The sequence below is a fragment of the Larus michahellis genome, chromosome 24 (assembly GCF_964199755.1).
Source record: "Larus michahellis chromosome 24, bLarMic1.1, whole genome shotgun sequence".
Taxonomy (NCBI): domain Eukaryota; kingdom Metazoa; phylum Chordata; class Aves; order Charadriiformes; family Laridae; genus Larus; species Larus michahellis.
Genome location: NC_133919.1, coordinates 1284819 through 1309529, shown reverse-complemented (window position 1 = coordinate 1309529; position 24711 = coordinate 1284819). Strand labels below are relative to the sequence as shown.

Genomic DNA, 24711 nt, shown 5'->3' with positions numbered 1-24711 from the left:
AAGGGGGATGCTTACTTTTACCCATGATGCCTCGCGGGGCAGGGAAAGAGAGGAGAAAAAAAAAAAAAAAGAGAGAGAAAAAAAAAAAAACCAGTTGCAGCCGGTTTGTAACCTCAGGACATGGAATTATCTCTTAATTTTTTTTTTTTAATTTTTTTTTTTTTTTTTTAAGTGGGTTGTGGTATAAGAGTCAGTTGGCTGCCGCCCCCTCCCTCCCCCCAGCCGCCAGCAGCCCCTGGCCCCCCGCCAAACTTTGTCTTCATTCATGAGAGCTCCTTTCCTCTGATGGTATTTTAACTGTTTCCCTCCCGAAAAAAACCCCGCCGGGGTCCCTTGACGCTCTGCACGCCCGGCCACACACATGGGGCTCTGCTCACCCCCCCACAAAACATCCCCCACCCCAAGGTGTCATAGAATCGTGGAATGGTTTGGGTGGGAAGGGACCTTAAAGACCAACCAGTCCCACCCTCTGCCCTGGGCAGGGACATCTCCCAGTAGACCAGGTTGGTCAAAGCATCCTCTCCATCACTGGTCCCAGTGAAGATGCCGAGGGATGGCGGCGAAGCCAACTGTGGCATGAGGTTGGCTGGAGGAGAGCATCTCCCCACCCTGGGGCCAGCAGAGACTGGGCTGGAGCTCCAACCGGCCATGGTTTCAAACACCCAGATGGTTTTGAAGACGCCGTCTACAGGTTTGGCTTCTCATCTTCATCTTCTCATCATCACCAACCTAATGGCCTTGCGTGATGGAGAGACTACATCAGTGGACAAGGGAAAAGCTATGGATGTCATCTGTCTGGACTTCTGTAAGGCCTTTGACATGGTCCTCCCCAACATCCTTCTCTCTACATTGAAGGGATGTGGATTTGATGGTTGGACTGTTTGGTGGATGAGGAATTGGTTGGATGGTCGCACCCGGAAGGTGGTGGTCAACGGCTCAATGTCCAGATGGAAATCGGTGACAAGTGGCGTCCCTCAGGTGTCTGTAATGGGACCGGTGCTGGTCAATATCTTCATCAGTGACATGGACACTGGGATCAAGGGCACTCTGAGCACACTTGCAGATGACACCGGGCCGAGTGGTGCGGTGACATGCCTGAGGGACAGGATGCCATCCAGAGGGACCTGGACAGGGTGGAAAAGTGGCTCCGTGTGACCCTCATGGGGTTCAACCAGGCCAAGTGCAGGGTCCTGCCCCAGGGTGGAGGCTGGAGCCCCTCTGCTGTGGGGACAGGCTGAGAGAGCTGGGGGGGCTCAGCCTGGAGAAGAGAAGGCTCCGGGGAGACCTTGGAGCCCCTTCCAGTCCCTCAAGGGGCTCCAGGAAAGCTGGGGAGGGACTCTGGAGCAGGGAGGGGAGCCATGGGACGAGGGGGAAGGGTTTTCCACTGGAAGAGGGGAGATTGAGATGAGATGTGAGGAAGGAATTCTTGGCTGTGAGGGGATGAGCCCCTGGCGCAGGTTGCCCAGAGAAGCTGTGGCTGCCCCATCCCTGGAGGGGTTCAAGGCCAGGTTGGCCGGGGCTTGGAGCCACCTGGGCTGGTGGGGGGTGTCCCTGCCCAGGGCAGGGGGGGAACTGGATGGTCTTTAAGGTCCCTTCGCATCTAAACCCTTCCATGAGTCTGTTTTGTGGGAGCCTCAGATGAGTGACTGCCCCTTGCTCAGCAACCAGGTACCTGCGGTTGAAGCGCGTTTGAAGGTGTTGGTAATTCCTGCACAAAGCTGCCGCCTGCAATGGCGGGAGCTGCACTCACGGGCCAGGAGGTCTAAACCCTCTCTGTTAACGGAGTCGGTTCAACCATTTTCCAAAGCTGGTGAAGGGACAGCTTAATCCAAAATCCAGCACAAACGGGGCTGTGCCAAACACGGAATGGCAACCGGCGTCCCAACGGTTCAGATGAGAACGGTCTGTGAGACCCGGCGGCTGAAATAACCCGTGAAACGGGCACCTTCCATTTTGGGTTGCAAATCACAAAATGGTGCTAATCAAAGGTTAACAAGAGCATGAGCGTCAATTTGGAGAGACTCCCCGCATGTAATTAGTATTAGTCCTACACTTAATTTATTTGTGGAGCGAGCAGAAGTGACCCGACTTACAAATTACATCTTTTTCAAGATAGCGCACACAGGTTTCACTGGTTTTACACGCTGAAAGCATTATCAAATCATCTTCTAAAAATAAAGCCATTACACAGCGCACAAATAACCATGTAATCTATAACACCCAGTAACTATCATGCATTCAGCCAACCTATGGGCTGCAGAGAAGCTGGTAATTAAGCAGAGTCTCAATGCCACTCCGAGCACTGGTACTACCCGAGTTTGCCTTTATTAGATAAAACGGAACAATTTCGTTTACAAAGGGGGAAATAACTAATTAGGCTTTAATTACATGGTAGTTACCATAGATTTATAAGCTAATGAGGTGGTGGCTTGGGCCCCAATAAGGTTTATTTCCAGGCTGTGTCCACCAAAGATGCGCAGACCAAGTGGCAGGTCATGGGAGAACGGAGAGGAGAAATGTGGGATAAGAAATTGTTTTGTTTGTTGGGGTTTTTTTTAAGAGATAGCCCAAGTGCATTATGGCTGAGAAGTCTTGAGAAATCCTGAGGTTCTGCTTGAAGAAACGATGTGGTTTGGGGTCTTGGGGCACGGAAAAGAAGGTATTACATTGGGAAACCTCTCTCCATATGGCGTGAAGAAGCCGTTTAGGTCTGATCACAGACAAAGTTGACCCGCTCTTCATTTAAAACCCAGAACTGAGACGGTTTTGCTGACTGTCTCTCAACATTCATGTCTAAGCAACATGTCCTCGGCTGCGGGCCTTTGCAGTTGAAGTTTGGTTCCCCAACACTGAGTCCACGTATGATGCTCAGGGCAGCCCCAGCCCTGCCAACTGGTACTCAACTGGTCTTCACTGGGATCACCCGGGCACTGCAGCCCAGCCTCGCAGCTCATCCTTTCTTCACCATGCCATGGAGAAACATCAACTGGTACCAAGGAGGAGACTGCACGACCCCAGGTGCATCCCCCTACAGAAACCTCCATCCTACGCTTCTTTATCTCACCTCCTCGACAGCAGCTCACCGCCACAAAAAGTTTCTCCAGCATTTTCCTCTGTCCTCGGCCGTTCCCATTCTCTGATTTTTAGGACCGTTTCATGCTTTTTCCATACTCCCCCATCTTCCTCCAGACCTTTCATCCTTGTTTTAAGGCATGCGGAGATTCGGCAGAGATGAAACTTCTTCTAACAAATTAGGGGTGGTTGGAGATGCCTTAGATCTCTCCTCCTGTCCGGTCCTTTCTCCCGCTGTTTCAAGGCTTCTAAAAGATCTTTATGGCCAGGATGGGGAAAAGTATTGGTAAAACATCACTGGACTGTTCGTTTAATTGAATTTTAGGGTCCTTTCATAAGGACCCATCCTCTGGGTGCTTCTATTTCCAGTATGAAAAGGCCTTTGACGAAGTCTGTGAAAGTGCTAACAATAGCTGCTTTTATGCGGCTCTGTTTCCCGAACCCAATTCATTATCTGCAGGTGATCCATCGCTGAGAAATCTCTCCCCATTCCCATCAGCTCTGCCGGGTGATTAGCCCACAAGTCCCCATCTTCTCTTCATTTACGCTTTTACAGTGATTCTTAAATATAATACACAAAGGACGGGTGGCCAGGGTCTCTAGGGCGGTAAACCTTCAAGCTTTCCCAGGTAACTAATCAGGAAGGTAAGAAGAAGCAGCCGACCAAAAAAGTAGGATGCGATCACCTGGAGTTAATGTATTGGGATGAAATATTTGGAAAGTTTGAATTATAAAGTCACTTGTTAAAGGACTAATGTAGCACGTGATGGCAGGGCGAGGTTTAGTCCATGGCGTGACTACCACGCACCAGCCAAGGAAACGACGACGGTGCCACAATGCCAAAATAAGCAATAAAATTGGCTCCCAACACCGGGGATGAACGATGAACCCATCGCATTGAACCGCGCAGGAGAAGGGGGTAAGAGATGAAGAGTAGAGGGAGAGTGTGAAGGTTCAGGCTGGCACCGAGGTTGAGCCCAGAAGACTCCCAACCCCGGTGTGAAGACGGCAGGAAGGCCAGACACATATTCCATACACAAATCCATTCTAGGAAGTTATGGCAAGAAGAAAGCCCACCATCCAAAGAGCGGTAAACGCCACGACAGTCATTGGGGGCAGAAAAATATTTAACGACAACACTTCTACTGAATTTTAAACTCAACCAGAACTAAACATCCAACGACAGACAGTCGTTGGTGGTGTAAATATAAAAATAGTAATAAAGCCAGCAATTGGAAGCCGTAACACCCCTGTAGCACTAAAGGCCGGGGACACTGGCAGCATCACTCCTGTGTCACCTAAATCCTGTGCTGAATCTCCAGGCGGAACCAAATGATAAAACGCAGGTCAGGACACACGCTGGCATCCGTGCTGCTGGTATTTCAAATGAACACATCTGAAGACAATGAATTTCTCCTAATCATTTTTCTGGGGAAAAAACAAGCCTGGTCCCGTGGGCTGTCACCGCTCTTCGTTGTGCTGGGACGCAGCGCGAAGTCTCCCACCCCGCAGGACCCAGCGGGGACGGCGTTCCGCAGCCAGGCCAGCCACGGGAACGGGGTGGGTTCCACCAGGACACATCTATTCCCTCGCTGCTTATTGCCCACCTGCCCTTTGGTTATCGATCTGGCACCCGAGCTGCCTCTTCTCCAAAACACAGAGATCCTGGACCAAATCCCCTCCTCTTCATGGTTTTTTTCGGACTTACTTACTTTCCTTCCTTCCTTCTCATTAGCTAATAGCAAGCAGATGATGATCACGATCATCATCATCACACAGCTTCAGACTAACAAGTACTCTGAAAAATATTTTGTCAAAACTGGAAGACAATGATATTTTATTTATTTTTTTTTTAATTTGCTATTCAATACTACTCCAAAGCCTGCTAATCTCAAGGCAAAGGAACTGGTTAACAAGGTTTCACCAGCAAACTCTCAGGAAAGAGAACAATGTCCACCAGGAACAGACCCCCCAGGACTGCCTCAGCGTAATTCACTTACTTCATCTTCTACGGGCTGTGCACAACCAGCACTACCTCACTAAAATTCAGCGGTTTACCCCTCTGAAACCAACAATTCTCTCTAAAACGCAACACAACCAAGGCTGAGATCTGTCCTGTTGAATTTTCCAGTGGAACACCGAGGTTGGGTCTCCTCGTTCGCTCACTTTTCACAGGGATTTTAACAGACGAGCCGCCCGTCCCTGACACCACGGGCCGGCTGTAATGCCATATTTTCCCTGCGGTGGTGTCCCAGCGGAAAGCCAAGGGACAACAGTCCTATTTCTATCCCCACCACAAAGCGCGGGACGCCAACCACGGCCAGCAGCTGCCCACTTCCCACTCCTGTCCTGGTCAGCACCCAAAGGTAAAACTAGCCAGCGGCACTCTGGGTCCACGGCTTTCCAAATGAGAGTAAAGCAGGTACAATTGGCATAAAAATGCCAGAGTGAGAGCAAAACAACAAGAAAAGCCCATACAGAGAAGAGGAAACAAGGAGTCTGGCGGCTGCTGGTGGTCCAACCAAGCCCCATTTGCAAGCCATGGAGAAAACAGGCTCACCGGCACACCACAACAGCCAAAACTGCCCTACGGTGCCCAGCAATTTATCAAGGCATCCCTGGTGGCTTGCGGCAAGCTTCCCAACCCGTCATTCCTTCAATTTATCCAAACGTCAGTGAAATACACTGACTAAATACAGCCAAACCCAGAAGGGAGGTTGGTTTAAAACAGTTTTGCTAAAGAAATTCAGGATGTGATCTTCCATTCCATTAAAAACAAGCCTACGAGCATCTTTCCCCCCTGTTTCAGCGGGCACGCGTGTTGTTCCGGGGCTCCTGAACACGCAGCGTCACGTTAAACTGGGGCCTTCAAACGGAGAGCGGAGACTCCGACACGGACACCAAAGTGCCACTTTCCTCCTGGAAAGGTTTGTTGGTTTGTTGAAATGGTGGTTGCCGGGACTAAAACAATAAGCTATTGAAATGCCAAAGCGGGCTCACGCCGCACTAGTAGGTATTTAAAATTGTCAGGTCTCCAAGATTAAATTAGAATCAGGGACTTTAATAAGCAGCAAGTTAAGGAGTGATTCATAGAAGGGGAAAACGCATTAGGTTTGGACTTATTCAACAACGAGGGACTATTACCAAGCAACCATTTTGAAACTCTCAGAAAGTCTGCATCTGTCAGATTGATTTCCTTTCACTCCAAATTTCCTTTGCAAAACTAAAAAAAAAAAAAAAAAGAAAAAGTCTAAAGAGCATCATCTCTTGGCTGGTGACAAAGGTCAGCCAGACTGCGCGGGGCGTGAGAGGAGCCGAGAGCTTCCTTCCAGACACGGCAGCAGCATCTCCACCCTCACGGGGACACCTCGGCCGCCCACGCCAGGTAATCGCTACAAACCCCCATCCAAGGACTGGCTTTAAACTGGGAGCAAACTGGGAGCCACTCAGCTGATGCCCAGATTTCCAAGCCCCGGTGCGGACCTTCACTCAGCCACCTAACCAAGACAAGCGATCCGACTTTTAACAAACACTTCACAGCACAAAACTTAAAATTCCCCAGGATTAGGCAGCAGTAAGGACAAGTAGGTTTTCTACCCGATATCCCGGTCCATCGCTAACCGCAGGCAGCTGCTGGAGCGCAGACGGGGGAACTACCCCTGCAGATGTCTAACGACGCTGCGGAGTTTCATTAACTTTACGCCATTTGTTTCTGGGGAGGTGCGCAAAGCTCTCAGCGACTGACCGGGAAAACGAATATAAATAAATATATATATATATAAAAGAACCATTTTTAAATGGCAAACTGTTTAAACTCAAAACTCCAGATTACAAAACAAAACCACCCCAAAACATTATGATTGGCGAAGCACATGGGGCCTTCGAGATAATCTCGTGCCCCCTCCCTCCCTCAGCTCCTCTCAGCAGCGAGGAGTTTCAGCTCTTTTGTCTTTTCAGGGACTAAGTTAATTTTATTCTACTCAAACAGTGACTCTGCTGCAGACAAAAGGAGAAATGAAGACCCACTGCAGTGAAACAAGTTTTATAATTCATTAAAGCGAATTATCTCTCTCCTCCTACAAACTGTGTTAGGCAGTTGGGAAAAGGAAAAAAAGGAGGAAAAAAAAAAAAGAAAAAAAAAAGACAAGCAAACGGTTAAACCCAGAACTCATCAGCAGCAAAACTCTGGTGGGAGGAGGGTTTCAGGTTATCCATCTCCCTTCCCGGCTGCCTTGAAGCAAGGATGCGACACCAGGGCGCAGGGCGAGATCTTTCGCTTTTCAAGTCTTCGTGCCGGGATGTCAATGGGAAAGATCAGTTTGGGGGAAAAGACGCAGATTTAGTCTCAGACGAGAGGCCTTTCAGGAGGACGCATCCCCCTTCCTTGCTGGGAGCTTGAAGAAACACCCTTCCCTCTGTTTCCCTGCTGGGAGGGACACGACCAAAAGGTTATTTGGGCTCGGCAGAAGAGGGATAAAAAGCCTGACCCCAACACACGAGCTCACCAAGAGAGCAGGGAGAAGTCTGGCCACTTCCCTCCCAAATCCCATTTCCACAGCTTCCTTCTCAGGATCCCTCCACCTTGGGAAGAGGAGGGATGCACCCACCTGCCCCCAGGGAGCCCCAGCCACCCGAGACCCCAGTATCAGGCCCGAAAAGAGTTGGGTGGGAAAAGGCGACACTTGGCGACACCACACGTAGAAGAGTTTTATTCCCTGCAAATATTTATCTTTATGCAGGTTTGGTGATAAAGATCCTGTTTCCAGCCCCCGACACCAAATCAGAGCATTAAATGGAATGAAAAATAAGTATTTAAATGTTTTGTCTTTGCGCACAGAAGCACAGAACTGCTCTGCTCCCAGGACAGGGCATAACCCAAAGCTGCAGGTCCAGGAGACGGAAACCAGGCAATAAACAGCGGCACCCTCTTCCCGAGGTGACAGACGGGTTTTGGTCAGGTCTAATCCCAAAGAAACGGGACTCCTGCATTCATTTTCTGAGATGCAATGAAAATGAGGCCTAAGTCCAGGATACTCTGGAAAAATACACTTATTGGCTCCAGGCGGTTTGAGCTTATGGTCAGTGCAATTTACCCCAGCAGCACAAGCGCAGCAGCACCAGGGTGCGGAGCAGCGGCACCGCTACACTACAACGTCCACAACCGGGTGTTTTAAGGTATTTTTAACTCTTCCATTAAACCGAAGGGCAGACGGCCATGAGTTATTATATTAGTAGCCCCCACGCAGCCGTACCGAGCTGCTCGTTTGACGCAGGCACCCGAAAGGCAGCCGGGACACCGGGAGTGAGCACGCCCCAGCCGCCCCGACGGCACTGCGCGTTCGCATATTCAACAGCGGCGAGATTTGCCTTTAAAGCCCAGGCATGAAAAATTTACCCAGGAAAAAAGAACTGCTCCAAGAACGCCAACTGCTGCGACAAAACCCAATAAACTAGAGGAAACGTGCGGCTCGGGGCTGATCCTCTGGCACCTCCGAGCACAAACACCTTTCCCCCTTCCTCGCCACTCCCTGTTGCGCCGCAGGACCGGAGGAGACACAGCTCATTTCAGCCTGAACAGAGAAATCCTCTGGTTTTCTCTTTCCATCACCACTTTAATGGTCTTTTAATGCCTCTTTCTCCCTTCTTGCAACTCTTTCCATCATCCAGCAGGACGCTCCCCCGACCTCGAGGAACCAGGCAGGGCTTGCGAGCGACGGCTGCCTCTAATCTACCATCAGGACCCTGAAATGGGAATATTTCAGGGTTCAGCCCCAAAATACACACTCAAACCTGAGCACCGGCACCCTCCATCCAATGAAAGGCTGTCAAGCCATCCCGGCACGTGCCTAGCTCCACCAGAGTTGGCACCACCTACCTGGAAATATGAAGCCAAAAGACTTAGGTGCAGGATGAAACAAAATGGATGCGGCTCCACAGGACCAACATGCAACGGTCGCCTCGAGGCTCCGTGGAAAAAAAGCCCCCGAGGCTCTTAATAGACTCCTCCGCGCCGGTCTTCGGTCTAATTTTAGAGAGGAGGCTTGGAAGCGCCTCTCCTCACACCCTCCGAATTCCAAATGCTGGTCTTCAGAAGGATTTCAGGCATATTCTGGATACCATTATCACAAATACCCGGGTAATATTCCGCATCCAAGGGGCAGAGTTGCAAAACCAATCACCATCCGAAGTTTAGCGTTATTCCCCTTTCCTCAATACAACTTAAATAATCCCATCTTCGCGAGGGCTGAGAGCGAGCAATTAGGAGTGATAAGTCACATTTATACGAAAATCGTGGAGAAGGAATAAGTCCCAGCGCTGTGGTCTCTTCCCTGACCCACGTCCCATGGACGGGACGAGCTTCCTGAGGTCTGTGCACCCAACGAGGCGCCTGATAAACCTAAAACCAGCCGACCTGGGACAATTACCCACTCCAGTTTTGCACAAGAGCGTAAGGCGACAGGAGGGAACTGGTTAGTCCCCGCAAGGAAGGCTGGTTCCCAGTTTAGCCAGAGGTCCGGGAGAAAGCAGGAAAGCTTGGGATGCTGGGCTGGGGATGCTCAGGGAAGGGGGAACATCACCACCATCTCTCCAGAGGGAGCTGGAAAGCACCCGGGACAAGCACCAGGGACGAAGCTCCACTTTAAGGTGAACTAAACTTTATGTCCATTCGTTTCCAGTTTTAACAACAAAAAAAAAAAAAACCACCAAAAAAAAGCACGGAGACAAGCAGCCCCACACATCCACGGGCAACCAGCACCTTTGTCATCCACCCTAACCGCACCGTGACAGTGCAGGCGACCGTCCGAGCCCCCGAAAGCAAGACCCCGGCCGTCACGTATTCGTCAAAGTCCCAATTTCAGAGCAATGTTCTTTAAGGGAGAAAAATAATTTAAAAAAAAAAAAATCTCTCTTTTTCTAATGACCCAGATAAGCTTTTCAACTCCAGCTCTCACAATAAGGACGTGCCACGGCAAAGCGAGCCTCTCCCCAGGCGGACGCTCCGCTGGGATGCGTGCAGGCACAGCGATGCGCTTTTCCACCGCTTTCCTCGGAAACCTCCCGAAGAAAGCACAGCCAAGGCAGAGAATATTTGTGATTTTTTTTTTTTTAAATAGCCAAATTACCTGAAATACTGAAACCGGTCAAATCTCTCCATAACAGTGAGGGAGAGAAACATGGGCTCATCGCAACATCTCACTTCCCAGGCCCCGGCGCTTGGTGCATCGCCCCGAGATGCTGCAAAGTTACGGAGCAGCGATAGATCATCCCACGTGTTTAAAAAAAACCCTGCAAAATAACCTACATGCAATGAAAAAAAAGGCACAGCAAACGAAACCTCAGCCATCTGTAACCCGGCTCCTCTGAACCAACTTGAGATTAAGGAGCAGAAATCCACCAGTCTCCAGGTGAAACCCAAAAAATGCAGCTTTCCACAGAGGGAATCGCTCACGGCACCGAGGCGCGACGGAAGCAAAGGGATCCCCAAACCCCAAAGCACCAGCGAGGTCTCGGCACGGCGGCTCTGTGCAGAAATAAGTTTCTTCTCCATCTTCCAGCGCTCGATCCAACGCTATAAAACTGCAGCGGCATGTGGCACGGCCTGATAGGTTGAATTTCTGCGCGTGAGGTGGATAGCTTTACACGGGGATTAGATTTATGACCAATCTCTCTCTTTTTTTTTTTTTTAAAAAAACAGAAATATTTTGCTGTGGTGCCTCGGCGCAAACACGATGCAGAGCCGTGTGTTCGGCGCCCACACATCAGCAGCTTTAAACACCACCCAAACCAAGTGCTCCATTAAAAAATAAAAGTCACTTTCTGTGGGGTAATGCACTGACTTGTAAAAAAAAAAAAAAAAACCAAAAAACAAAAAAACCCCACACAAAACCAGGGATTTTAAAATTTTTTTTCCCCCCCACATCCCTAGTTCTTGTTATTGCCAAAATGTTTTAAAAATCAGTGATTCTTAGGATCAAGCGGTGCAACAGGACTCCTTCCAAGCCAGGATGAGGGGGGCCGCTCGCCAAAACTCCCCCCTGGCTGGCTCCCAAAAAAGGGCAAGTTATCCCGGGTTATCCCAGGTGAGTGAGTTATCCCAGGCAAGTCAGTTATCCCCCTGCAAGATCAGGGTCCAGTGAGCGGTTTGTAGTTGGGGGGGGGCGGGGGGGAGGGGGCACAAAGCACAGAGAATTGTCAAGTAACAGGGAAATAAATAATAACTAAAAAAAAAAAAGCTTCAGTGATTGTTTTTCCTTAAAAGCTGAAGGGAGCAGCCAGCGATGAAAGCAGCTCAGTGAATGAATCCGGGAAGCTCCTCTCATTTAAATCCCCCCTGCATCTTCCGAGCGGTTGCTCACGAGCCCCGTGCTGCTCCCTCGGAAGAAAACATTGGCAGAAAAGACACTTTCAAGAGCATCTTAAGTTTAATTAACTCTGCCAAGGAGGTATTTCTCCTTTTCCCCTCCTAGAAACATGTGAAAGCAGGCAGTGATCCCTTGCCCGGTGCCGGAGCAGTCAGGAGCACGGCAGGGATTGGGACGCTCCAAGAGGAAGCGGGGGCCACGGCCGTCGGGAGCCCGTTAGCCATCGGAAGAGGAAGCCAGGCCGCCCCGGGCACGGGCAAACCGCAGCGCTGCGAAGATGGATGCTCCCTGTCAGCCGCACGTCACATTCGGTTTCACGCAGCCTCGTGATCAGGAAAAGCGCCGAAGCGAAGGTTGCACCTCGCGCGGAAGATCTTAACGGCTCGGAAACCAGGTCGCCGGCACCCGAGACGGGTCTATTTTGGCTCTTTCAGGAGAACCAGGAACGCAACAAAAATTCCAGGCATGCTCCTAAATCGCAGCGGGGCAGGGGGATCCCTACAGACACCCGTCCAAGGGCATACGAGCCCCGTTTTCGATAAGGTGCAAAGGGGGGGAAGGCACCCGAGGGTGCTGGGCCCCAGCGGCACCCCGGCTCCACGGCTGCACCAGCCTCCACGCGAGCTGGAATCGCATCTGCCCTCGGCGAGAGGAGCATCCAGCAGTGTGCCAGAGCGGAGCAGCAGCGGTTGGAGGGGTGGGGGGCTCTCCCTGCACGCAATCCTCCGCCGGCAGCCAACCACGCACAAATCCTTCAAAAACCACCGTCCTCTTGAACCACGCGTTGTTGCAATCCTCCCCCAGCCCCCACCGAAGAACACTGAGAAATAAGAGTCAAAACCTCCCACACCTTCTTCCAGAAGGACGCCGTTCCCCATGGGCTCGTACCCCCTCCCTTCCTCCTCCAGCCTGTCAGCAGCTGAGGCAGGCTCAAAAAAAAAAAAAAATTAAAAAAAAAAAATCCCTTTTCGGGGGGGTGATTTCAGCAAACAGAAGGCGAGGAAGGCAAAGCAGCTAAAGCGAATCGATACGATCACATCCATATGCTGTCGCTCTTCCTCCTTGCTTTCAGCTACCCTCCGCTTGCCCAAACCTCCTCCTCCTCCTCCCCCCTTCCTGGCAGAGTACACCCCCCCGCCATGAGAGACCCTTCTTTCTCGGCGCAGAGGAAAAGGGAGAGCGTTTTTAAACACCTCGAACACTCTTATTTTGGGAAATTGAGCAAAGGAGAGAGAGGAACCGTGCCACCCGGCTTCCCAAACGCCAAGCGAGGAAGGGCCTGTGCCTCCCCAGAAGCAGCATTTTCATCACCCCCCCGCCAACGGCAAAAGGGAAAGGGGTGCGGGCAGGGCTGCCTGCACTGCCCACAGGGAAGCAGGCGGCAGATCTGGACTCTCTTGCTCCACGTTAAAGCAGAGATGTGAAAGTTTTCCTGGCTGCTCCCCCCCCCCCCGCCTCCTGCTTTTAACCAGGGAAGAAGTCGGGGGGGTTGGGAGGAGGGAAGCAAGGAGGCAGAATCCTGGAGGGCAAAAAACCTGGTTTCCCAACTGGCGGCAGTGCAAGAGAGTCGATCGCCCCTTCCCATCGCCTCCCCGACGAGGAAACAGGGAAACACCGCGACGGCAACGCAGAAGGAAATGGGAATCGCAGAAGGAAATGGGAATCGCAGAAGGAAACCCGGCAGAAGAGGAGGGAACAAAGGGGGGGTCCCCTCTGGGTGCCGGGGGGAGCAGCGAGCCCCCAGCACCCCCATCGCAGAGGGCTGCTCCATCACAGCATCGCTCGCCGGCACTCCCCACGAAGCAGCGAGGGAAGATGGGGTGGGGGGGAACCCCGCTCCCCTCAAACCCTCCAGGGGCGCAGAGAGGCGGCTGCTCCCACCCCGCTCTGTCGCCTCTGCTGAGAGGGAGGCGGCCGCCCCCTCCCCGCTCTCCCCTGCCCCGGGGACCCCCCACGCACAGCAGGCCCGGAGCCAGGCGGCGCCCGCACCCCACTTCCCCACCGCCCCCGGCCCAGCCGGTCCCCAGCCGGGCAGGGACCGGCCCCCCCAGCCCTGCAGCGAGAGCCAACACCCCGTTTTACCACGGGGTATCCCCGCCCCCAGCCCTCCTTGCCCACTCCCGAGGGCTGGGCCAGCCCCTGCCCCCCACAAAACCCCTTGGGCTCTGCCACCCCCAAAACCCTGGGCTCTTCCCCCTGCCAAAACCCGGGGTCTGAGCCCCTGAACCCCCCCGAGCTCTGTGCCGTGCTACTGCCAGCCCCAGAAGCCCTGAGCCCTGCCCCCCAAAACCCCTAGCCTTTGCCCCCCCCCAAAAAATCCTGGGTTCTGTCTCTCTCCCAAAATCCCCGGCTCTGCCCCCCCCCCCCCAAATCCCTGAGCTCTGCTCCCTCAAGCCCCTTTTGGCTCTCCCCCCCACACCTAAATCCCAGAGCCCTGCCCTCCCCGCCCCCCAATCCCTGGGCTCTGCCCCCCCCAAAATCCCTTGAGCTTTGCCCCCCCGAAAACCGCTAGGCTCTGTCTCCCCCCAAATCCCTGAGCTCTGCCCCCAAAAACCTCTGGGCTCTGCCCCTCCCAAATCCCCTCAGCTCTGCCCCCACCAAATCCTTGAGCTCTGCCCCGCCAAAGGCACACCGCCCCCCACCCCCGGCCACCCTCAAACCCCCCGCGCTCTGCCCCCTGCCCCCAGAGCCCCCAAGCCCCACGGGTGCTGCCCCCCAGACAAAGACACGCCCCCGCTCCCCTCAGCCTCCGGGCTCGCCCCCCTCCCCCGACCCCCAGGCCTTGCCCCCCCACATCGTCGGGCCCTGCCCCCCACACACACACACCGGCCCCCCCCGTCGGCCCCCCCCCCCGCCGCCGCAGCCCTCACCTGGCTCAGGGGGCGCCGCCCTGGGGGCCGGGGGCGCCGGTGAGTGCCCTGGGGCCGAGCCGGGGCCGGGCCGGGCCAGGCCGGGCCGGGCGGGCGGAGCAGACGCGGCGCCGCAGCCACCAGCCGCCGCGGAGCGCAGCCGGCACCACCACAAACAATGCCGCTGATTGGGCAGCGGCCCCGCCGCTCTCCTCCCGCCTCCCGACCCCAGACGCGACGCCCATTGGCGCTACGCGCCGACGGACGCGGCGTCTGACCAATTGAATTCGCCAGGTCCCTCAGCCTGCCGGCCTCCCTCTTTTGATTGGCGGGCAGGCGCCGAGATTGGCGGGCGGCTCCGCCAATGGCAAAGCGCCGAGCTTCCCCGCGGGGCGCCTTTAATGGGTCCCCGAGTCTGGACATCCGGGTATCGCCGGCCGCGCGCGGTGTCGGCGGGCAAAAAAACCACCCCCCCACCCCCCCTTCCCCACAGGGGGGAATTTGGGCCCAACGCGGCCGCCGTACCCGCCCCGCGCCCGGCCCACGTGGCGCCCGGCACCGGCGGGCACGTGGCCCCGCGCGACGCCGTCACCGGGGGCCGGGGGGGGTGGAGACCCCGGTACCGGGTAGGGACACTCCCCCTCCCCCCCGCCATCCTCTCGGCCGGGCCCCGGCGCCGGGGAGGCCTCGCCCCGGCCCCGAGGCCTCCGCCAGGCCCCAAGATGGCCGCCGTGGCCGCAGGCCAAGGCTCTGGCACCTCTTCTTCCCCCCGCCCCCCCTCCCCCCCATCTCGATGGTGTCATGGCGCCGCCCGCACCCCAAGGGGTGTGTGTGCGTGTGTGTGTGTGTGTGTGTCCCCTGACACCCCCCTCAAGAAGGCGCCCCGGGAGGCAGCAGGGAAAATACCGCAGCGGCTTTTATTTACAGACCCCCAGGGCGGGGGGGCTCCTATTGCACAGTGCGAGGAGGGGGGCCCAAAACCCCCCGAACTCCCCCCAAAATCCCCTCCCAACCCCCCCCCCACCCCCCCCCCAGCACGGGCAGGCGGTGACAGGGTGGAGATGATGGGGGCGATGCACGGATCCCGAGGAGGGGACACTGGGGGAAATGGGGTGGGGGTGGAATAAATAAATAAAAATATATTAATACTGACATATAAAACCCTTTGTGAGCTGGGGGCTGTGGTGGGGGCTCCCCCCGCCCCGCGGCTGGGGCGTGGAGGGTCTGGGCTGCCCCCCCCGCAGTGTCCCGGGGGGGTCTCTAGCACTCGAGGGTGGCCCCGAAGCTCTTGCGGCAGTCGATGGCTTTGGAGCTGGGGGGCTGCGCCCTCCGCCGCCGCAGCTCCTCCTTGCCCAGGCTCCCCGCCAGCTTGTTGTAGGCAGACTTGTACTTCTTGTCAAAGGCGGCTGCAAGGTGAGGGGGGGGGGAACATAAATACACCAGCATTACCCCCCCAGACCCCCTCCGAACCTCCCCCCGAGCCCCCCGTACCGATGTCCATGTGGTCCCTGCCCAGCGCCGCCAGCGTGAGGAAGAGGATTTCCCGGTAGATGCTCCTGGGGAGGCAGAGCAGTGAGGGGGGGGTGTCACCGAGCAAACACCCGGCTCGTGGCGATATGGGGGGGGTCCGCGGTACCTCTGGGGGTGGCGGGGGCCACCTGGTGCTGGCAGCGTCTCCAGGAGGAGCGTGATGGCCTTGTGCACCTCGCTCAGCCCCACGTGGTTCATCACGGCCCCCAGGAAGGCTGGCGAGAAGGGGTGGCCATGGGGCTGCCAGGACTGCAGCCGGGTGGGGATTTTACCTGGGGTGGCGGGGACACAGAGGAGGGGAGAAGGGGGGGCTCAGCGCCGCCCTGCCGCTGCCGTCCCCCGCTCCCCACCACCCCCCGACTCACTTTGAAGCCGCCAGAGGACGTAAAGCGGGGGGCTGCTGTCGGGCTCGGGGGCCAGGACATCCCAGAGCAGCCGGATGCGGACGCAGGGGGACTCGGGGGGCTGCATCTGCGGGACAGGCAGGTGACTGCTGGGCTGGCGGCCACCCCCAATTCCCCCCCCCATAGCCCCCCACTTTACCTGCGGGGCCGGGGCGACGTGCTGGGAGCCCAGGAGCAGGTGGGGGAGGTTACTGGGCAGCCCCAGGCGCTGGAAGTACCAGACGAGGTTCCAGTAGATGATGGGGTGACTGTCCACCAGCTCCGGCTGCGCCAGGAATTCGCCGCCTTCGTTCTCCACCAAACTCTCCAGCTCCTTCCGCAGCACCAACGGGCTCAGGTAGGCGAAAGCCACCCGCTCCGACCGCCGCGGCACCTGTGGGGGGGACACACATTGGCTGGGACACCCAGCGTGTCCCCTGCGTGGGGACGGTTGTCTCCCCGCTCCGTGCCCGGCTCCATACCGCTGTGTCCGGGTAGCCGTTGCAGAGCTCCGGCTCGGCCTCGTCCAGGGCCAGGCAGTGGCGGCGGTCGCTGAGCACTGGTCCCTGCGCGGTGGGAGGAGGGAGGGAGCCATCCTCGGTGGCACTGCAGCAAAGAAGGGGGGTTATAGCAAGGGGGGGGCACCGGGGAGGGCACGGGACATTAGGGACTTGACTGGAGGATGGAAGGTTAGGGAAAATGGTGGATGGCAAAGAGGGGGTTGGGGACACCAGGGGGCATGTGGGCATCAGGGCTTTCCCCCAGAGGACGGAGGGTTGGGGAACAGCGGTGGGCAGCAAAGAGAGGTCTACTCTGGTGGGACACTGGTGACACCGGGGACACTGGGGCAGAGGGACATCGGGGTTTTCCCAAGAGGGTGGAAGGTTGGGGAACAGCAATGGCAGCAAAGCGGGATGCTGGGGACAGCAGGGACACCGTAGAGTATGTGGGACATTCAGCTTTTCCCCTGAGGACAGGACAGGGGACACTGGTGAGCAGCAAAGAGGAGGGTCAGGGACACTGGGGACACCAGGGACGCCTGGGTGGATGCGAGACATTAGGGTTTTCCCCCAGAGGACAAGAGGGACAAGTGACACTGGTGGGCAGCAAAGAGGGGTGCTGGGGACACCGGGGACACTAGGGAGGATGCAGGACATTAGGGTCTTCCCCCAGAGGATGAGAGGACGGGGGGGACGCTGGTGGGCAGCAAAGAGGGGTGCTGGGGACACCAGGGAGGATGGGGGACACCAGGGTTTCTCCCGGAGGATGGGGGACACGGGGGAAGCGGTGTCCCACCTGGGGGGCAGCTGGAAGTCCTGGATCTCGATGCTGAGGAAGGGGACGAAGGAGCGGTTGCAGAAGGGACAGGTGGTGTTGAGGTTGGAGTCGTCGGAGGTCCAGCCTGCCATCACCTCCTCGTCGTACACCAGCGCGCCGCAGCCCTGGCAGCGCGAGCAGCTGGACAGCAGGACCTGGACGGTGACAGTGGCGCCGCCAGCCCCCACGGTGGAGGCTGGGGGGGCCGCGGTGGGACAGGACCCCCCAGCTCACCTCCACGGCGGGCGGCTCCTGCCCCGTTGCCCTGTCAGCCGGTGGCTCGGCGGACTTGGGGATGCCGGTGCTGCCCACCGACGTGTCCGACAGGTCCAGCTCGCTGCCCAGCGAGACGGAGCTCTGGGGGGGACACGTGCTATCAGTGAGGACGGACGGACAGACAGACAGAAAGCCCCAGCCCCCAAGGAGAAGCCGGGTACCTCGGAGGCGGTGGATTCAGGGCGCTCCCGTGGGCGCAGCAGGGTCTCGGCGGGGCTGCGGCGTGGCGGGGGGTCCCCGTCCCGCTGCTCGGAGCCCCGGCGTGGGCCGGCGGCGGCATCCCGGGGTCCGGTGGGGAGCTCGGCGCTGGCGGCCGGCCGGAGGGGGGACCGCTTGCCAGGGGACAGCAGCTGCTGCAGCTTAGCGGCCAGCCCCCGCCGCGGTGTGCCCCCCGCCACCCCCCCGGCACCCACCAGCCCCTCGTCTGCCCGGTCGCTCTCATCCGTGGCGAAGCTGATGTCCGACAGGCTCCCATCGGCCGAGCCGGGGGGACCCCGCAGCCGGGGGGGCAGCGGGTCCGGGGCTGCGGGAAGAAGGGGGGGCTGGGTAGTGGGGGGCTCCCCCGGCCCCCCCTGGCTCCCCTCAGCCTGGGTGCTGCCGGGGAAGCTGAGGCTGCCGCTCTTCACCAGCCGGGGGGCTGCAGGTGGGTCCCGCAGGCTGCGCCCAGCCCAGGTGGTCTGCCGCTGCAGGCTGGGACGGGGCGCCGGGGGAGCTCGGCCACCTGCAGGAGGGGACAAGGGGGCTGTCAGTGGCGTGACAGAGGCCCCCCCGGCCCCCCCCATCCCCACCTTACCTGAGGGGGCGGCGGCAGCCCGGCGTTCCCGCTGCCGCAGGGGCTGCCGAAACTGTGCGGCCCCCAGCACCACGTTGCGGAGCTTGGCCCAGCGCAGGCGCCCGCCCTGGGTGCCTGCCGGCCACTTGCTCTCCAGCACCGCCTGCGAGGGGGGGGACACACGGTCAGGTGCCAGCAGGGACCCCCCTGGTGCCCTCATGCATGTGTCCCCCCCGTCACCTTGTTGTAGTAGCCGTAGGTGATGGTGTTGGGCACGATGCCGGCGCGCTTCATCTCCAGCAGCACCCGCACCGACAGCACCGGCTCCCCGTACTGCCCGCAGAGCTGCATCAGGATGCGGTAGCAGACCTGGGGGGGCAACCATGGGCAATCAGGGGTGGCCGCGATCCCTCGGCCACCCCCCCGGCAAGCCCCCCTGCCCCAAATGCCCCCTACCTCATCCGGCAGCACCACTTTGTGAGCCTCCATCTTGCGCAGGACGTCGTAGGCCAGCTGGAGCGCCCGCAGCTTGGCGGGGGCGGCGCGGACGTGGGTGGGCAGGTAGAGGAACCAGAGGCCATAGCAGTGCCCCAGCAGGCACTTGGCCCACATTTCGGGCACCGAGGAATACTTCTGGGCCACGCGCTGGGCCACCTTCATCTCCTGGGGACAAGGGGAGGAAGATGAGGGAGCGTCGGGGGGGAGGAGCCAGCATCCTGCATCCCTCACCATCCCGTCCCCGCTGAGGCCCAGCCAACTCGTCACACCGTTGGCCCCGCTCACCTGCTTGGTCCTGCGCGGGGCCGGGCTGCTGGGGGCACTGCTCCTGGCCTGGCACAGCTGGGCCACCAGCGGGTCGCGGGGGGGCTCCAGGAGTTCGGGGCGCAGGGTGGGGAACCCGTCATAGCTGGGGGGGGGGGGCGGGAGCAGAGGCTGAGTTGGGGGGACCCGGGGGGTGGCGGAGCCGGGGGGTGTAAGGGGGGGGTCTCACCGGTACCGCGCAGGCAGCTCGGTGCCATCGGGACCCGCCGGCTGCTCAGGGGGGGTGATGAAGACAGTGTGCTCGCCCCCCCGCGGGTCATCCAGCTCCATCAGGGGGGTGTCCTCCGGCTTCTCCAGCTCTGCCTGCACCTGGGGAGGGGGCGCGGGGTGTCACTGGGGGCAGGGGGGGGATACGGGGACATGGCGTGGAGCTGGCGGGACCCACCTTATCCACGCAGGTGTCGAAAAACTCGAGGCAGGGGTCTCGGTCGCTGGCGAAGGAGCAGTCCTCGATGAACTGGGTGAAGAGCTGGGTGCGCAGCAGCTGCCCGTAAAACCGGTGGTACGCCCGCTCCCGGGACTTGAGGAACGCTGGAGGGGACGAGACAGGGGGGTTAAATCCAGCTGACACCCCCTAATCACCCCCCCTGCCTTTTCCCCTGCCGCCCACCCACCCTGCAGGGCGAAGAGGCTGCTGGCGTCGCGGCCGGCCGGGGCGGGCGCCGGGGCGATGGGGCGCAGGAAGGAGCGATAACCCCGCAGGACGCAGGCCATGAAGCGCAGAAACGCCGCCCGCGCCTCCAGCTCCAGCTGCGCTCGCCGGCCCCGCGCCGCCTCCGCGTCGCTCAGCAGCAGCTCCAGCGACGCCTCCTCCCCCGGCCCGCTGTACACTGCGAATGCAAGGCAGTGGGGGGGAAAAATTAGTTGGGGGGGGGGGCGCAGGCGGCTGTGGGGTGCCCCCCGGACCCCCACTCACTCTCGTCCAGCTGCTGGGAGAGGCTGTGTAGCGAGGCCAGCAGCACCTTGCAGGGCCGGCGGGGCAGGGAGCGGGGGGACAGCAGCTTGCGTTCCTCGCTCCTGGGGGGGGACACGCAAAGGGATGACAGGAGGGCAGCCGGTGGACCCCCGGCATCCCTCCAGGCTGGTGAAACCCACCCCCCGTGGCTAAGAGCTGGGGGTCACTCACTGGAAGATGGTGTTGGTGTCCAGGTCGATGAAGATGACGTCCCGGGGGGGCTCGTAGAGGTCGAAGTAGCTGGAGTGGATGCCTACAATGAAGGGCACGGGGGCACACAGCACGTCAGCCAGCGCCAGCGGGCACAGCGGGATGTAGGGGCACTGCCAGCGCAGGGGGAAGATCATCTGGGGGACAGGACAAGGGCGGTCAGCGCCGCGGGCCGGGGGTCCCCAGCGCCGCGGCGTGTCCCCCGCGGTGGCGTCCCCTCCCCGGCACTCACCGCCACCAGGGCTTCGCCCACGCTGGTCAGGACGTCGGGGCGCAGGGAGTGGATGAGCAGCTTCTGCTCGGTCAGCACGGCCACCAGCAGTGCCACCGCGTTGTCAGGGCCCAGGTTCTGCAGCAGCGTCAGGAAGCTGGCGCCGCTGTTGGGGGCGGGGGGGGGGTGTCACTCAACCACCCCACGTCCCCCTGCCGCGTGTGTTTGTCCCCCCACCCAGTGCTCCGCGGCCATCCCTACCTGAGCGGCAGCGGGGAGGACACAGGCCGGCACAGCAGCAGGTTGTCATACGGGGACATCTGGGGGGACACGGTGGGCTGGGGGGAGCCAGCAAAGGGACGGGGACAGCGGTGGGGGGGACACAACGACTCACCTGGACCAGGATGCGCGGCCGCTGCGGGGACGGGAAGGGGACGTTGTGCATGAAGTGGGAGATGTGCCTGCAGGCAGAGGGGTCCGTCAGCGGGGGGGAGGCGACAGGGGCCACCCCCCCCAAAAACCTCCCCCCGCCCGGTGCTCACGTCTCAAGGGGCAGCACGTGGGGCCCCGAGATGGAGTAGCGGTAGATAAACATGAGGAACTTGCGGAAGACGTCAAAGAAGGGCCAGTGGGAGAGGACGCAGATGCTCTTGCGGGTCTGCAGCGAGCGGCCGGCCACCGGCCGTCGGTCCACCACGCTCAGCAGCCCCAGGCGCAGGCTCTGCTTCTCCGACAGCCGCTCCCGGGGAAAGGCCTCGTGGAACTGGATGGCTGCCCCATACACCTGCGTGGGGCAGGGCGTCAGGGTGGGAGACGCCCCCCGCCTCTCCCCGCCGCCAGCCCTGACCCCCTGCCAGCCCATCCTGCCTTGTCGCCCGAGGCGCCGGTCAGCACGAAGGTGGAGAAGACGGGCAACGGGTACTTGGTGTCGGCCGGCCAGCTCTCGATGGTGGCCCCCATGGGCAGGCAGAAGACGGGCACCGATTCGGGCAGGGGGAAGGACTCGCTGTCCTGCTCGGGGTAACGTCCCAGCAGCCCTGGACGGACAGACGGACAGAAGGACGAGCCTCACCTTATCATTTCCCCCATCCACTCGAGCAGGGGCAGGGAGGGAGCAGCTGGGTGGGTGCCCAGCAGCCTGCCAAGGCCAACCCACGCCAGGTTGACTCCCCCCAGTCGGCGTGAGAGATCCTACCTGCTTCGTAGACCAGCGTGTTGGCCTTGGCCATGGCGATCTTGTAGCACAGGAACAGGGCAGGGCCCCACTGCAAGGAGGGAGCAGAGGGGGGGTCAGCGTGGGCCGGATGGCGGCGGGAACATCCCGGCAGCAGCGAGAGGGGGGGCCCCTGGCACCCACCATGCTGGTGTTGAGGTTCTTGTCCACCCGGCAGAAGGTGTGGGGGGTGCTCTCGCCCTTGCTGGGCATGATGAGGCAGATGTCAGTGACCCCCAGCGTGTTGTGGCCGTGGGGCTCGGCTGCCCTCCGGTACGTCAGGAAGGTGCGTTGGTGTCCCGGCCCCCCCGAATTGAGGTTGGCTGAGCGGCTGTAGGGGGTCGTGTCCAGGATCTTATAGCCCGGCTTCGGGCGGTCCTTGCCCTCGTAGTGCACCCTGGGTGGAGAAGAGGGGTGAGGAAGACCCCCGGGGAGCTCGTGTGTCCCCCCCACAGCCTCGTCCCCCAGCACTCACCCCAACTCGATGAGGGGGGGCTTGTCGCGGCTCCGCTTGTAACATATGAACATCTGGGGGTTGTTGAGCAGCCCGGCGTTGAGGTCGACGGGGTGGCCCGAGGTGGTGGTCTCGATGCAGGTGAAGCCGTGGGGCACCTCCTCGCCCTGCGAGCGGATGATGACGGCCACGTCGGTGATGGGCTCGCTGGGACGGGCCGCGCGGTGCTGCTGGTTCTCCTCCTCCAGCGGCCGCGAGGTGTCTGTCAGTCCGGCCACCACGAAGTAGTCCACCAGCTGCGGGGGCTTCTCGTCCGACATGGCTCACGGCATCTGGGGGGGGACAGAGGGGTGTGTGACACCACAACCCTGCCCCACAGCCCCCCCGAACTGGCCGTTCCCAGGGCCCCACGGAGCAGGGAGAGCCCCTCTGTCCCAGCAGGCTGGCAGCATGGGGTGACCCACGGCGGAGCTGGTGGCCGTGGGGCACAGCGGAGCTGACGGGGCGAAAGCGCCGGGGACGGGAAGGGAGGAGGCTTCCGGTCACGCCGCGAAGTGCCGGGCGATGTGATGGGGACCCCCACGGCTTAAGGAAGGGGACAGCACCCCACCCCGAGCACATCGACACCCCTCGGGCAGCGCCTCGGAGACAGGACCCCCACCCTGCAGCGTGGCCCCCCCCCCAGCTTGGTGGCTGCAGCCCTGGCCACCGTCACCTCCACGCACCCCCTCCCCATGCCCAGCACCCCCAGCTTGCCCGGGCGCCGCAGGAGGGGTCCGCGGAGGCTGCCGGAGAGCTGCGCAGGGCGGGCTGGAAAGGGGAAGGAAGCAGGCGACAAGGCCGTGAACGCTCACGTCACACCCCCCCGGCCGTCACCCCCCTCCAGAGGGCACCACGCCGGCTCTGCCCCAGCCGCACCGAGGTGGGGGCAAACCAGTCCCAGCCCCACACAGAGACCCCAAGCGGGGACACGGCGGTGGCCCCACAACCCCAGGAGGAAAACCCCCTTATCTGGGGGGGGTCACACCCTGCTGGGGCAGGGCCAGCATCCCCCTTGCCGGCAGAGGCAGGGCCAGGGAAGTGCTGGAGCCTGTCCCTGTCCCCCAGCTGGGGACCCGGGACCCCCCCAGCCCCGCGGGTGGCCACCCGGCGTATTTTTAGCCCAGCGCCACGTGACGACGGCCGAGACGCAGCTCCGGCTCCCGATTTAGCTTCCTGCCACCCGCCTCGGGTGGGGAGAAACCGGCAGGGGGGGTCCACACAGCCGGCCTGTGCCCCACACACACACACAAACCCTTCTCATAGCTCCTCCTGGCCGGGGCCCCGCAGTGGGGCACCCCACTGAAAGCCAGCAGGACACGGCAAGGTCCCTTGGACCCTGGATGACAGGTCCCTTGACCCGCCTTCATGTCCCCATGGACTCCCCCCGGTGACCCCCAGCAGGGGCAGCCCCACGGAGGGCTCCCGTGGGAGAGGCGGGGCTTCGCCCCCAGCTGCAGCGGGACCAGGAACCGGCCCCACCGTGCGGCTGACGAAGGGGAAGTGGCGACTGAGGGCGAGAGGGCGACAGGACCCCCCCACCCCGTGCCCCGGCCCCAGCCCTGGGGCAGGATCCAGCCGCTGGCTACGGGGCAAGTGCCCTATGGCTGTGCCCCAAAGGCAGGGGAGCAAAGGGGGTCCCCAGGCAGCACATCCCCGGCAACCTCTGCCCCAACGGCGCACGGGGACCTTGCCCCACTCTGTGCCCTCTGTCCCACAGCCCCCCCCCCAACCCAGACCCATCTGGGTCTGGAAACCCTGGGGTAGAAACGGGGGTGTCAAGCAAACGTCAGCCTGGTCACAGAGCCACCCCCAGCCGGCCCTGTGCACCCTATACACACAGCCAGCCCCACAAGCCTTACAGCCGGCCCCACAGGCCCTACACCCGGCCCCACAGGCCCTATAGCCGGCCCTATACATTGCACAGCCGGCCCTACACACCTCATAGCCGGCCCTATAAACCCTACGGCCGGCCCCATACACCCTGTATAGACGCCCGGCCCCACAGGCCCTACAGCCGGCCCAGGCCCCACGCCCGGCCCCACAGGCCCTACAGCCGGCCCAGGCCCTACGCCCGGCCCCGCAGTCGGTCCCACGGGCCCTACAACCAGGCAGCCCCCCCGGCCCCGCGCGGCCCCTGCGCCCCCCCCGGCCGCCCCCGCCGGTACCTGCGGGCCGGGCCGGGCCGGGCCGGGCCGCGCCGCTGGGCTCCACCGGGCCGCTACCGCGCGCCCGCCCGGACCCG

General features: G+C 60.1%; 2 protein-coding genes across 11 annotated transcripts in view; both read right to left on the bottom strand.

Annotated features, from left to right (window-relative positions):
- GATAD2B (GATA zinc finger domain containing 2B) overlaps positions 1-14457 on the bottom strand; it is a 42295-nt gene extending 27838 nt beyond the window's left edge. For 4 of the 7 annotated variants that reach the window (XR_012584583.1, XR_012584584.1, XR_012584585.1 and 1 more), the window contains exon 1: positions 14306-14443. The gene's annotated coding sequence lies outside the window, so the exon portion shown is untranslated. Of the gene's footprint in view, positions 1-8947; positions 12688-14305 lie in introns of those variants that run through there. The other 3 variants (XM_074566869.1, XM_074566871.1, XM_074566870.1) reach the window with 2 other exon arrangements.
- Positions 14458-15174: 717 nt separating this feature from the next.
- DENND4B (DENN domain containing 4B) lies at positions 15175-24706 on the bottom strand. 4 transcript variants are annotated; one of them, XM_074566468.1, is made up of 27 exons: positions 24635-24706; positions 22449-22759; positions 22118-22370; positions 21956-22025; positions 21628-21797; positions 21303-21544; positions 21155-21221; positions 21022-21080; positions 20782-20926; positions 20511-20686; positions 20301-20401; positions 19999-20214; positions 19770-19915; positions 19554-19693; positions 19346-19469; positions 19019-19225; positions 18803-18931; positions 18584-18725; positions 17952-18313; positions 17749-17871; positions 17494-17669; positions 16680-16803; positions 16358-16591; positions 16180-16285; positions 15921-16086; positions 15776-15840; positions 15175-15690 (listed from the first exon to the last, which is right to left on the bottom strand). In XM_074566468.1, exons 2-27 carry the CDS (start codon positions 22745-22747, stop codon positions 15545-15547), a joined length of 4188 nt encoding a protein of 1395 aa, XP_074422569.1. In that variant the 5' UTR covers positions 22748-22759; positions 24635-24706; the 3' UTR covers positions 15175-15544. The 4 variants fall into 4 exon arrangements, with proteins under 4 accessions (XP_074422569.1, XP_074422567.1, XP_074422568.1 ...); XM_074566466.1 differs by having other exon boundaries at positions 17952-18725; XM_074566467.1 differs by lacking the exon at positions 19999-20214 and having other exon boundaries at positions 17952-18725.
- Positions 24707-24711: the final 5 nt, after the last annotated feature.

Coding starts and splice junctions, on each gene's coding strand:
- DENND4B (XM_074566466.1), bottom strand. CDS start 22,747: ATGTCGGACGAGAAGCCCCCGCAGCTGGTGGACTACTTCGTGGTGGCC. Junction 20,687..20,781: donor TGGGCGAAGCCCTGGTGGCG/GTGAGTGCCGGG, acceptor CCTGTCCCCCAG/ATGATCTTCCCCCTGCGCTG. Junction 18,932..19,018: donor AAGTGGTGCTGCCGGATGAG/GTAGGGGGCATT, acceptor TTGCCCCCCCAG/GTCTGCTACCGCATCCTGAT.